Genomic DNA, 13416 nt, shown 5'->3' with positions numbered 1-13416 from the left:
AAAGGTATCACTCCAAGAATACTTTTGTCATTTTTGGGCATAAAAGTATTTACCGTATTTTTCGGATATTAGACGCACCGGACCATAAGACGCACCTAGGTTTTAGAGGAGGAAAATAAAAATAAAAAATGTAAGCAAGAAATGTGTTCATGATGCACTTTTAAAAGGGAGGGGGTCTTCTGCTGACACTGGTATAGGGGTAATGTCCCCCAATTCTGAAAATATCCCCCATCCTGGTATATATGGCCCCCCTTCCTTTTATACGTGGTTCCCATCCCCATCCTGGTATGCATGGCACCCCTCCATCCCTGTCCTGGTATGCATGGCACCCCTCCATCCCTGTCCTGGTATGCATGGCACCCCTCCATCCCTGTCCTGGTATGCATGGCACCCCTCCATCCCTGTCCTGGTATGCATGGCACCCCTCCATCCCTGTCCTGGTATGCATGGCACCCCTCCATTCCTGTCCTGGTATGCATGGCACCCCTCCATCCCTGTCCTGGTATGTGTAAGGGGGAAGATCGGGGTGTAAGTACTTTCAGAACAAGGGATCCAGAACTGCCGGGGCCGTGCCTCTGGTTGCAGGGGGAATACAGACTGTGAGCACAGGAGTCAGGTGACCGTGAAGCTGGGGGCATAGCCAGAGCTCAGGGGTCAGGTGACCGGGGAGCTGGAAGCGTGTCTAGGAAGAGGGAGAAAAAGGAGTTTTGCACGGGAAAGCAGACAGTTGACCGTGGGAGTCGAGCCCAACTAGAGGGAGAAGAGACGCAGGGTCTGTGGAGCCGAGCAAGTGAGGTGCAGTGTTATGGACTAGGGGCTCAGTGGGTCAAACCGGAGACCGCCCGTTGCCGCCAGAAGACGGAGCATTGTTTAGGCAGGGAAGCCAGAAGAAAACAACAGGACATTACGCCAGGGGCTGTGCAAGCCGAGGGCGGCCCCTGTCGCGGCAGCCGATAAACTAACGGGCTCCGTGTTTGGAGGACACAGCCCGGAGCCTAAGGAAGGGGAAAGAAATAGAGGAAGTCCCAAAGACCTAGTTTCCACCAGCCTGACTGTCTGGGCCGAAAAAAGCGGTCGGGCTGTTCACTGCCTGATTGACACGGGATCCCAGGTGACTACGATGGCAGAAGCCTACTTTCAACAGCAATTTCCAGAGATAGAGCGGCCTAAATGGGGACCAGTAATTAGACTCACTGCAGCTGATCAATTACCCATCCCGGTCGCAGGGGTGGTGTGGATGAAGATCCGAGTGTATGGAAAAGGTGTAGGAAAAAAAGGGGTCGTTTTGGTCTCAGGGGAAACCGGAAGTGGACCCCCGGTGACCCTCGGAATGAATGTGCTGAAAGAGATCGGGCAAATCCTGATTAGTGAGCCGAAGGAGATTCCTTTAGACCGGTGGGACCCACGAACCTCCCAGAGGAGGGTTTTTCAATAATTAATCCGAGCCGCTCAGGAGACGTCGAGTGAAGGGAAGGTCCTGGGGAAAATAATAGTACCAGCAGCTATGGCGCTCACCTTACCGCCAGGACAAACTGTACTCGCGTTACCCGCACGGGCCTGCACACCTCTTGAGGGTGTCGAAGTTCAGATAGAACCAACATCGATGGGCAAAGTGCCCCCCGGACTCCTGGTAGCTCGGACAATGGCCACCGTCCAGGGTGGCAATGTTATAGTGAGGTGCGTTAATCTGGGCGAAGGTGATCTCACACTCCCTCCCAGGGCGGAAATAGCCCAGATTATGTGAATGCCAGAGAAGTTGGTGCGACCTGATGTGGGTACAGCTGTCCGAGGAGACCCCTGGACTCTAGCGGTCACCGTGCCGCCGGAATCCCACCGTACTACTGCGAAGGGGGAACAAAGAATCCTTGAACAAATGCGGGCTGAATTGATGGGACTTACACCTCGACAGGTGCAGCAGGTTGAGGAGGTAATAGAGCGGTACCAGGAAGTCTTTGCTCGCCATGAGGATGATTTTGGTTGCAACGAAGCAATTACCCATGAGATTCCCACGGGGAGTGCTGCCCCAGTGCGGGAGAGATACCGGCAGATACCTTCCCAGATGTATAAAGAGGTCAAGGAAATGCTAGCCCATATGTTACAGAATGGTGTGATAAGGGAGAGTCCGAGTCCGTGGGCAGCCCCGATTGTCCTGGTAAGGAAGAAAGATGGGACCCTGCGGTTCTGTGTGGACTATAGACTACTGAATGCCTGTACAGTACGAGACTCTTACCCACTTCCTCGAATCGGAGTCCCTGTCGGCCTTAGGGAAGGCAAGATACTTCTCCTCCTTGGATCTGGCCAGCTTGTATTGGCAAGTGCCCGTGGTCAAACATGACCGTGCGAAGACGGCGTTCATATTACCCATGGGACTGTTCGAGTTCAATCGGATGCCCTTCGGCCTGACTAACGCCCCCGGGATATTCCAGCGTCTGATGGTGAGGTGCCTGGGCGATTTGAACTTCGAGGCAACACTGATTTATCTTGATGACATAATTGTCTATGCCGCCACCTTCGAGGAGCACCTCCAGTGACTGGAGCAAGTACTGAGCCGCCTACAGAGTCATGGCCTAAAGGTGAAGCCCCAGAAGTGCCATCTGTTCCGCAAATAGATCGAATATCTCGGTCATACTGTGTCCAGTGAAGGAGTCAGGCCCACCTGGGAAAAGGTGGCCACCGTACAGGAGTGGCCTACTCCGAAGACAGTGAAGGACTTTCGGGCCTACCTGGGACTTGCCGGGTACTACCGAAGATTCGTGAAGAACTTCACCCGCATAGCCAACCCATTGCTGGAGCTACTTAAGGGAGTGCCGGCGGGCTCCAAGAATCAGGCGATTCGGTGGGGAAGCAGCCAGGAAGAGGCCTTCCGTGCCCTAAAAATGGCCCTGACCGAGGCCCCAATACTTGCCTATGCGGATTTCTCCCAACCATTCATATTCCACACTGATGGGAGCCTACATGGTCTGGGAGCCGTCTTCTCCCAAGTACAGGAGGAGAAAGAGCGCGTGATTGCGTACGCCAGTCGCTCCCTTCACGACTCTGAGAGGAACCCAGATAATTATAGCTCTTTCAAATTAGAGTTGCTGGCTCTGGTTTGGGCTATGACCGAAAAGTTTGCAGAGTATATGTCCAGGTCCGAAGTACTGGTGAGAACAGATAACAACCTGCTGGCTCACCTGGAGAATGCGAAATTGGGGGCCCAGGAGCAGTGATGGGTGGCCCGCATGGCCAGGTACGGGTATAAGATCACCTACCGGTCTAAGGCAGAGAGTACTCACGCCGACACCCTGTCCAGAGTGACATATGAACGGCCTGATCATGACCGCGATGAAGATTTGGAGGCGGATGAGGACCCTAGCTTCCGAAGGTTCGTGGGACCGCTGGTCGCGGCGCAGGGACAGACCGACCGGTACAGCTACTGCGAGAGTTCGGGATCACTTGGCAAGTGGTGATCCCAGAGAAGTTGGTCGGAGTAGTGGCTAAGGAGGCTCATGAACGAGGGGCTCACTTCGGACCAGAGAAGACATTTCAGTGGTTGCAGAAGCTGGTGTATCACCCCCGACTGCGAGCAACAATAGAAGACACTTGTTGAAGATGTCAGAGCTGTGAGCTGGTTAAGCCCCCGTAGCAGCGGGTCCCCATACAAACCATTGTGACTTCTGCCCCCTTGGAGGTGCTTATGATCGACTATTTGACTGTTGGATCGGCGCATCTCGGGTATGAACATTGCCTAGTGATGACAGACCACTTCACAAAGTTTGCAGTGGTGACCCCGACCAGAGACCAGACCGCCGAATCTGCTGCGCAGGCCATCTACCAAGACTTCAATCGGGTGTACGGCTGCCCAAAGAGGATCCATTCTGATCAAGGCACCTGCTTCCAGGGCCAGGTGATGGAAGAGCTGCACCGGTTGTACAGGATTGAGACGTCACGGACTACTCCTTACCACCCTCAAGGAAATGGGGCCTGTGAACGCTTTTATCGGACACTGATCCAAATGCTCCGCACGTTAGAGGAAGATCGCAAGGTACGGTGGCCTGAGTTTGTGGCCAAGCTGGTGTGGGTCTACAACAACCGAGTGAATAGTACGACGGGATTCACTCCTTATACCTTACTGTTCGGGGGAAAGGGGCGAGAGAGTACCGAGTTAGAGCTGGACCCTGAGGAGGACTACCCACGGACGGGGATGTCTTCCTGGGTCCGGGAACACCGGCATCGACTGCAGACCCTCAGACGGTTGGTACAACAAAAATTTCGGGAGCTCAAACATCATGAGACATTGCCTCTTCGAGGGACAGCTCTGAGGCCCGGGGAGCGGGTGTTGGTTCGAGACAGGTGGCCCTCAGGCAAATTGAGAAGGTGGTGGGAACGGATCCTGCACCGAGTGAAGCGCAGGGTTGGCGCTAAAGGACCTGTGTATGAAGTTCAACCCGAGGGGGCTGACGGAGCCCCTACCAGAGTGGTTCACCATAGTATGCTGCGGCCCTGTCTGTCTAAAGATGATGAAGATGAAGAAGGATCACCTGCTTCTAGAGAGGGTCCTGTCACAGTTGTCCCAAGCCACGATGTGGATGAAGAATTGTTGATTCTACCTCCGAGCCCCAGCACTCGATTACCTGCAGTCCCCAGTGCAGGTGGCGAGGGTTCACCATCGGTTGAAGCCACCGGGCTGGCGGAGATTGGGAATCCAAATGTCCCTGCACCCCCCATCGGTCAAACTGAGTTACGCCGGTCAGAACGGACTACAGCAGGAGTGCCTCCTCACCGTTATGAGCAAGATCAATTTATATGGCAACGTATCGTTCAGGAAGTCCAAGAATGTGAGTGTTTGAAGGAACTCTCACCCATGGAATGACGAGTTAAAGGAGAGCGGGAGTGTAAGGGGGAAGACCGGGGTGTAAGTACTTTCTGAACAAGGGATCCGGAACTGCCGGGGCCGTGCCTCTGGTTGCAGGGGGAAGACAGACTGCGAGCACAGGAGTCAGCTGACCGGGAAGCTGGGGGTGTGTCCAGAGCAAGAGCTCAGGGGTCAGGTGACCGGGGAGCTGGAAGCATGTCTAGGAAGAGGGAGAAAAAGGAGTTTTGCGCGGGAAAGCAGGCAGTTGACAGTGGGAGTCAAGCCCGACTAGAGGGAGAAGAGACGCAGGGTCGGTGGAGGCGAGCAAGTGAGGTGCAGTGTTATGGACTAGGGGCTCAGCGGGTCAAACCGGAGACCGCCTGCTGCCGCCAGAAGACGGAGCATTGTTTAGGCGGGGAAGCCAGAAGAAAACAACACCAGCATCAGCCGGCATCTGCCTTGTTGGGAACAAGAGTCAGCTAAGTGTAAAACTGCCGATTACAACCGTGTCGACTCTGCTACATCTAGCCAAACTGTGAATTGTCGTTTATAGTCTGTTACCTGCTACTCCACTTGTTGTCCCCATATTTACCCTGTTACTCCCTGCGTGGAGATTGACCCTGTTACAGTAAATCCCCCTTGTTTATTAACCCTGTACTGGCTGCTCTGTGTTTGTGTCACTGCGTCTAAAGTACCTGTGTTACATATGCATGGCACCCGTCATCCCTATCCTGGTATGCATGGCACAGCAATCCCTATCCTGATATGCATGGCACAGCAATCCCTATCCTGGTATGCATGGCACAGCAATCCCTATCCTGGTATGCATGGCACCCTTAATCCCTATCCTGGTATGCATGGCACCCTTAATCCCTATCCTGGTATGCATGGCACCCTTAATCCCTATCCTGGTATGCATGGCACCCTTAATCCCTATCCTGGTATGCATGGCACCCTTAATCCCTATCCTGGTATGCATGGCACCCTTAATCCCTATCCTGGTATGCATGGCACCCTTAATCCTTATCCTGGTATGCATGGCACCCTTAATCCCTATCCTGGTATGCATGGCACCTTTAATCCCTATCCTGGTATGCATGGCACCCTTAATCCCTATCCTGGTATGCATGGCACCCTTAATCCCTACCCTGGTATGCATGGCACCCTTAATCCCTACCCTGGTATGCATGGCACCCTTAATCCCTACCCTGGTATGCATGGCACCCTTAATCCCTACCCTGGTATGCATGGCACCCTTAATCCCTATCCTGGTATGCATGGCACCCTTAATCCCTATCCTGGTATGCATGGCACCCTTAATCCCTATCCTGGTATGCATGGCACCCTTAATCCCTATCCTGGTATGCATGGCACCCCTAATCCCTATTCTGGTATGCATGACATCCCTCTCCTGGTATGCATGGCATCCCTCTCCTGGTATGCATGGCATCCCTCTCCTGGTATGCATGGCGCCCGTAATCCCTATCCTGGTATGCATGGCGCCCCTAATCCCTATCCTGGTATGCATGGCGCCCCTAATCCCTATCCTGGTATGCATGGCGCCGCTAATCCCTATCATGCTGCACAAAAAAAAAATAAACTCCTACTCACCATTCTTCTCTCCTCCAGCGCTGCGTCCTGTCTGCTGATCTCTACATGTGAGCCGCGCATGACATCACTGCCATGCGCGGCTCACAAGGAGAGATCAGCGGCTTGAAGTCACTGCTCCCCACGCCGGGACTGTGTGTGCGGGGAGCAGTGACTTCATGCTCCTTCATAGCCGGCACACAGCGTAGCCGCGCTGCGGCTCCGGCTGCTGCCGGGCTATCGCGTGTGTCCGCTTATTAAAGGGCATGAATATTCACCCCCTTCCCCACGCCCATGGGTGTGGAGAGAGGTTGAATATTCATGCCCTTTAACAGCGGACACAGGCGATTCCGGCAGGAGCCACGCTACGGCTACACTGTGTGCTGCTATTAAGGAGCATGAATATTCATATATATCATGAATATATCCTGTGCCCCGCTCCTCCACCGCTACTGCTCCCCCCACACCCTACATATATATACACGCCCCCCCCCCCCAACATTCAAACTATAAGACGCACCCCCCATTTTCCTCCAAAATTTTGGAGGAAAAAAGTGCGTCTTATAGTCCGAAAAATACGGTACATTGATTTTTCTGGCTAACACGGTACCACAATATAACTTTGTATTGTACATTGTGTAAATACAATGATAACGGTGTATACTCAGAACAAACCACTGACAGCTGAATATATGTTACAGCAAAACTTGTGCTGAACTTTATACTTCTACTAATACTACAGTTCTGCTCACCCTATCTATCACTCAGGGAGGAGAGCCTTCCGTGCAAGAAAGCAGGAAGTGAGGAGACTAACTGTAAGGAGATTGCATAGATTTAAGCTGCTTAAGAGACAGCTTGAGAATACCCCTTTAAAACAATCACTGAAATGAAGTGCTATGCGTTTTTTTGGCTCTGAACATTGAAGGGGCACATAGCTAAAATCAAGCATTTCTACCCTTTTGTTCCAATAATCAATGGGTACTCTGTACTCAAAACCCATCAATAAAGACATTATTAAAAGTTTAGATAAACATCTAAGGTACTGCTATATTTATCTTATGGTAATATAAATAATTATAAGATATACATGCAATTATTGTATTAGTCAAAGATTTTGTAAGACTTTTTCCAGCATTTGCAGTGTCAGTTTTCTGTAAGCAATTAAAGCGCTCACAGCATAGAGTATATGTCTAATGTACCCTGAGGCTCCCATTTACTCCACAAGGACCAAGTGTCCATTTGTCCACACCTTTGGCTAATACTTTTTTTAAGTTTTTTTTTTTTTTTCTCTCTGTATTCACAGTAGGTTGCACTAATCTGTACAGAGGAAATACATCTATAACGCATAGCATACGTCATCGATATATTGTCATCTGTCAGTCTATTTTGTGAGGATTTCTACAACGGACCGTATCTACAGATGTTAATAAAATTACAATTCCCATATACATACAATAATTCTATGCAGCTTTATTTTCTGTTTTTCAGAAGACTGGGTAGTAGCTAATATGGCCACCAGTAATACATTCACAAGGGTTGGTGCCTTTCCCAGACTGAATGATAGATCTTACCTAGGTACTATATGTCAGACCACATAACCCAAATGACTACTAAAGTGGCTTTCTGGGTTTACACTGATAACTTATATCTAGGTTGAGTAATCAATATCAATCGTTGGTGCTCTGACACCTGGCATTCCTGTCGTTCAACAGTGAAAAGAACTCTACACAGTGAACAGAGCTGTTTAGCTCTAATTGATGTGACTAGGAGCTGAGCTGCAGTACCCTTGGGACACCAACTACAGAGTATGGAGCTATGGTGTTCTGTTCCATTCACTGTTTACGTTTGGCCACCACCAGCTGATTGTTGGGAGTGCCAGGTGTTGAATTCCCACTAATCTGATATTGATGACATATCCTATGAATAACACTTTTAACAGTTTCCCCCTCTGTTTTTTTTTTCATCTATAAATCAGATTTATCAGAGCTGACCAGTTGATACGGACCACCACACAGACCAGTGCCTGTGCAGATCACAGCGGGCAGCATGTGGCATACATAGAGCATGTTGTTATAAGGGTCACCATATCCCATCCACGCAGAGGGGACCTGCAGATAAACCTAATTTCTCCATCTGGGACAAGATCCCAACTTCTGGCCCGCAGGTGAGTTACTTATACCTGTCTTGTTGTCCCTATGTAGACCTAATAATCAGTGAGTATTCATCAAGTCACCTTGGAAGTCAATCACTGGCCCCAGCATGGTGATATCAACACCGACCAGTATTCAGTTGTCATAGGCATTGGACATTTGCACTGAGGGACAAAGATATACAAGATTGGCACTGACAGCCTGGGGTGGAATCTGTGAGGAATGTTTTTGTTTTTTTTAATCAATGGTACACATAAAAGAAATTGGCATGAGTGTATATTAGCATGTGAAAATATCTTCATACTGTATAGACTCGAATCTAAGCCCAGGCACCTAATTTTACCACAAAAAACTGGGAAAACTTATTGACTCGAGTATAAGCCTAGGGTGGGAAATGCAGCAGCTACTGGTAAATTTCCCCATCCTGGTAAGCATTGCCCCCTCATTCCCAACCTGCTATGCATGGCTCCCTCATCCCCAATCCTGCTATGCTTGGCCTCCTTATTATTATTTATTATTATAACGCCATTTATTCCATGGCGGTTTACATGTGAAAAAGGGGTATACATACATACATGAACTATTACAAAGATCTTTAACAAAACGTGACAACTGGTACAGGAGGAGCGAGGACCCCGCCTGCGAGGGCTCACAATCTACTACAAGGGATAGGTGAGGATACAGTAGGTGAGGGTAGAGCTGGTCGTGCAGCAGTATGGTGGAGTAATGGTTACTGCAGGTTGTAGGCTTGTCAGAAGAGGGGAGTCTTTATGTTCCTTTTGAAGGTTTCCATGGTAGGCGAGAGTCTGATGTGTTGGGGTAGACAGTTCCAGAGTAGGGGGGATGCACGGGAGAAATGTTGTATGCGATTGTGGGAAGAGGAGATAAGAGGGGTGTAGAGATGGAGATCTTGTGAGGATCGGAAGTTGCGTGCAGGTATGTACCCGGAGACTAGGTCAGAGATATAAGGAGGAGACACGTTGTTGATGGCTTTGTATGCCAGTGTCAGGGTTTTGAACTGGATTCTCTGGGCAATGGGGAGCCAGTGAAGGGATTGACAGAGGGGAGTGGCCGGGGAATAGCGTGGGGACAGGTGGATTAGTCGGGCAGCAGAGTTTAGGATAGATTGGAAGGTTGCAAGAGTGTTGGAGGGGAGACTACAGAGCAGGAGGTTGCAATAGTCGGGGTGGGAAATGATGAGGGCATGCACTATTGTTTTTGCAGATTTGTGGTTGAGGAATGTGTGGATCCGGGAGATATTTTTGAGTTTGAGTCGGCAGGAAGTAGAAAGTGCTTGGATATGTGGTTTGAAGGAAAGATCAGAGTCCAGGGTTACCCCAAGGCAGCAAGCTTGAAGGACTGAGGAGAGTGGACAGCCATTGACGTTGATAGATAGGTCAGGTGGGGGGGATGAATGAGATGGTGGAAAGACTATGAATTCTGTTTTATCTATGTTAAGTTTTAGAAATCTGGCAGAGAAGGATGAGATAGCGGACAGACATTGTGGGATTTTGGTTAGTAGAGAGGAGATATCGGGTCCAGAGAGGTAGATCTGTGTATCGTCAGCGCAGAGGTGGTACTGAAACCCATGAGACTGAGTTTTCCCAGGCCAAAGGTGTAGATGGAGAAGAGCAGGGCTGAACCTTGGGGGACACCGACAGATAGGGGGTGAGATGAGGAGGTGATGTGTGAGTGGGAGACACTGAATGTCTTGTCTGTTAAGTATGAGGAGATCCAAGATAGGGCCAAGTCTTTGATGCCAAAAGATGAGAGAATCTGTAGTAAGAAGGAATGGTCCACTGTGTCGAAGGCAGATGACAGATCTAGGAGGAGGAGGAGGACAGAGTAGTGTTGCTTGGATTTGAATGTTAGTAGGTCGTTGGTGACTTTAGTCAGGGCAGTCTCAGTAGAATGGTGTGATCGGAAGCCAGTTTGGAGGCGGTCAAAGAGAGAGCAGGAGGAGAGGTGGGAAGACAGTTCAGAATGGACTTGGGGACCTCATCCCCGATCGTGGTATGCATGGTCCCCCTCATCCCTAATCCTGCTATGCATGGTCCCCCTCATCCCTAATCCTGCTATGCATGGTCCCCCTCATCCCCAATCCTGGTATGCATGGCACCCCTCATTTCCAGTCCTGGTATGCATGGCCCCCTCATCTCCAATCCTGGTATGCATGGCCCGCTCATCCCCAATCCTGGTATGCATGGCACCCCTATCCTAATATGCATGGCCCCCATCACTGCACACATGAAAAAAATAAACGCTCATACTCACCTTCCCTCTTCTCCAGCACTGTGTCCTGTTCAGCCAGCAGCTTACCTCGCATCTGAGCAGTGCATGATGTCGCTGTCATGCGCCCTCAGACGGTGAGATGAGCTCCGGGGATATTCACTCCTTTCCATGCCGGAACTATGGCGTGGAAAGGAATGAATAGTCATTCACCTTAATAGCATACTCTGTCAGCAGCGCTATCCTCTGTGCCCGCTACTAAAGAGCATGAATATTCACTCCTCTCCACGCCCATGGGAGTGGAGAAGAGTGAATATTCATACTCTAATAGCGCGCTCAAAGGATCTCTGAGCCGCAGCAGGAAGCCGACAGCTGCGACTCACACTGCGCTATTAAAGAAAATGAATATTCACACTTCTCCATTCCCATGGGCGTGGAGAAGAGTGAATATTCATTTCCTTTAGCAGCAGTCACATGTGGTAGCTTCAGCAGCCTGCTACTGCATGTGCCTGCTCCGCCGCAACTCCCCCCATACCACTGGTATATATAATATATACCAGAGTATAAGAAGAGGGGCTTTTTCAGCCTAAGGAATGTACTGTAAAAGTTGGCTTATACTCGAGTATATACAGTACTTTGGAAATAAAGGTTAATTTTCCTGTGATCTTGGCTTCTGCTAGCAGATTGTTTAGGTGGAGGGGCTGTTGCTCAGGGGCCGAGCTTTGATCCTTGTCTTCTGTGCCACATAGAGCAGCAGGGGAGGGCTCCTTCTGGAGCCAGCTGCCTTACAGCCAGATGGGTATCGCTGGAGGTGTGTGATTAGAATGGGAGAAAATGTAAGAAAAAATAAGGGGGAAGAGTTGCTGAGATTTTTATAATCTTACTAAATGTAGGGAAAACCTAAAGTGAGTTTGTCTTCAACTGTGACATTGGTTGGCAGGAGTGAAAAAACACAAAATCTATTTCACTGTAGTTGTCTAGAGGTTTTAACATTGTGCTGACATTAATATGAATAAACCACAATGCTTGTAATGGGGAATAAGAAATTTCTCTCTTGAAAAGCGAAACCTGATGAAATTTTACCATTCCAAAATACCGCTTTAGGTTATGTGGACACAGAGTCTTTTTGCGGAGTTTTTGCTAAATAAATTGTGAGGAAACTTAGTTTTTGAGGAGTTTTGAGATTTGGAGGAGGATTTGGAGACTTTACAATCAGTTTCTGCTCCAAAAACTTATCAAACTCTGTGTGCACATTGTCTTATATATCCATTAAGAGTCCAGCGTTCATGATTAGGGCAAGGCCAAATGGCGCAGCTGTGTTGGGGACAAATAAATTCCCAAAACATCATAGCTGATTAGCTGCAGTAGGATAATTGTTTAAGACGTTTTGATGTGAATTTCATGATGAGTCTGCATGTGAGAATCCAGCCTTACCCTTAAAGATGTTGCCTAGGAGGGACATCGCTGCTTACATTGACTACAGTGCAAAAAAGAGCTCAGATGTCTATGTATTAGCGTGAGCATCAGACTTGCCTACTAAGGACGGTCTTAGGCAGCCACAATGTGTGCAGTAGTTGGGGGCTAAGCCTCTTGAAAAAAAGCAGCTGTTTTGCCTTACAGGACGTTTGATTACTCAAATGAAGGCTTCAAGAACTGGGAGTTCATGACTGTTCATTGCTGGGGTGAAAAAGCTGAAGGGGAATGGATGCTGGAAATTCATGACATTCCATCACAACTGCGTAATCCCGAGACCCAGGGTAATTATCATATTTATATGGAAAACGAACAGACTAAATACAAGCCGCACATTAACATTTAATAAATACAATTTCCTATATATTTGAATATGGTATTTGGGTATAACTGGTTCTTGCCCCTCTGCAGTGACATGTTGGATGCTGGCACAGAAGGCAGGTCCTACTTTTTGGTTTTCAATACAGGTTTAGCAAGAATTTCTATTATAAAATTCAATATTGTTCACACTTGCTCCTCATATGCACACATATATATTTCTTTTTATTTGATATGTATATATATATATATATGTGTGTGTGTGTGTGTGTATATATATATATATATATATATATATATATATGTGTGTGTGTGTGTGTGTATATATATAATATATATATATATATATATATATATATATATATATATATATATATATATATATATATATATATATATATATATATATATATATATATATATATATACAGTGCCTACAAGTAGTATTCAACCCCCTGCAGATTTAGCTGGTTTGATAAGATGCAAATAAGTTAGAGCCTTCAAACTGCAAACGAGAGTAGGTTTTATGAACAGAAGCATAAATCTTACAAACCAAAAAGTTATGTTGCTCAGTTGAATTTTATTAAATTTTAAACATAAAAGTGTGGGTCAATTATTATACAACCCCTATGTTTAATATTTTGTGGAATAACCCTTGTTTGCAATTACAGCTAATAATCGGCTTTATAAGACCTGATCAGGCCGGCACAGGTCTGTGGAGTTATCTTGGCCCACTCCTCCATGCAGATCTTCTCCAAGTTATCTAGGTTCTTTGGGTGTCTCATGTGGACTTTATTCTTGAGCTCCTTCCACAAGTTTTCAATT

General features: G+C 48.2%; 1 protein-coding gene across 3 annotated transcripts in view; it reads left to right on the top strand.

Moving 5' to 3' along the window:
- The window catches only part of PCSK6 (proprotein convertase subtilisin/kexin type 6), a 284703-nt gene that overhangs the window by 199126 nt on the left and 72161 nt on the right, over positions 1 to 13416 (top strand). For 2 of the 3 annotated variants that reach the window (XR_012251328.1, XM_073653390.1), the window contains exons 12-13: positions 8397 to 8585; positions 12421 to 12557. Coding sequence is in view for 1 of the 3 variants with exons in the window: in XM_073653390.1 (XP_073509491.1) it covers positions 8397 to 8585; positions 12421 to 12557 (326 nt within the window). In the remaining 2 variants the exon portion in view is untranslated. Of the gene's footprint in view, positions 1 to 8396; positions 8586 to 12420; positions 12558 to 13416 lie in introns of those variants that run through there. The other variant, XM_073653391.1, reaches the window with a different exon arrangement.

The sequence above is a fragment of the Phyllobates terribilis genome, unplaced genomic scaffold, assembly GCF_046119375.1.
Source record: "Phyllobates terribilis strain yellow unplaced genomic scaffold, ASM4611937v1 Scaffold_11__3_contigs__length_659146591, whole genome shotgun sequence".
Lineage (NCBI taxonomy): Eukaryota > Metazoa > Chordata > Amphibia > Anura > Dendrobatidae > Phyllobates > Phyllobates terribilis.
Note: the sequence above shows the minus strand (reverse complement) of the source record. Positions and strands in the feature narration are given on the sequence as shown.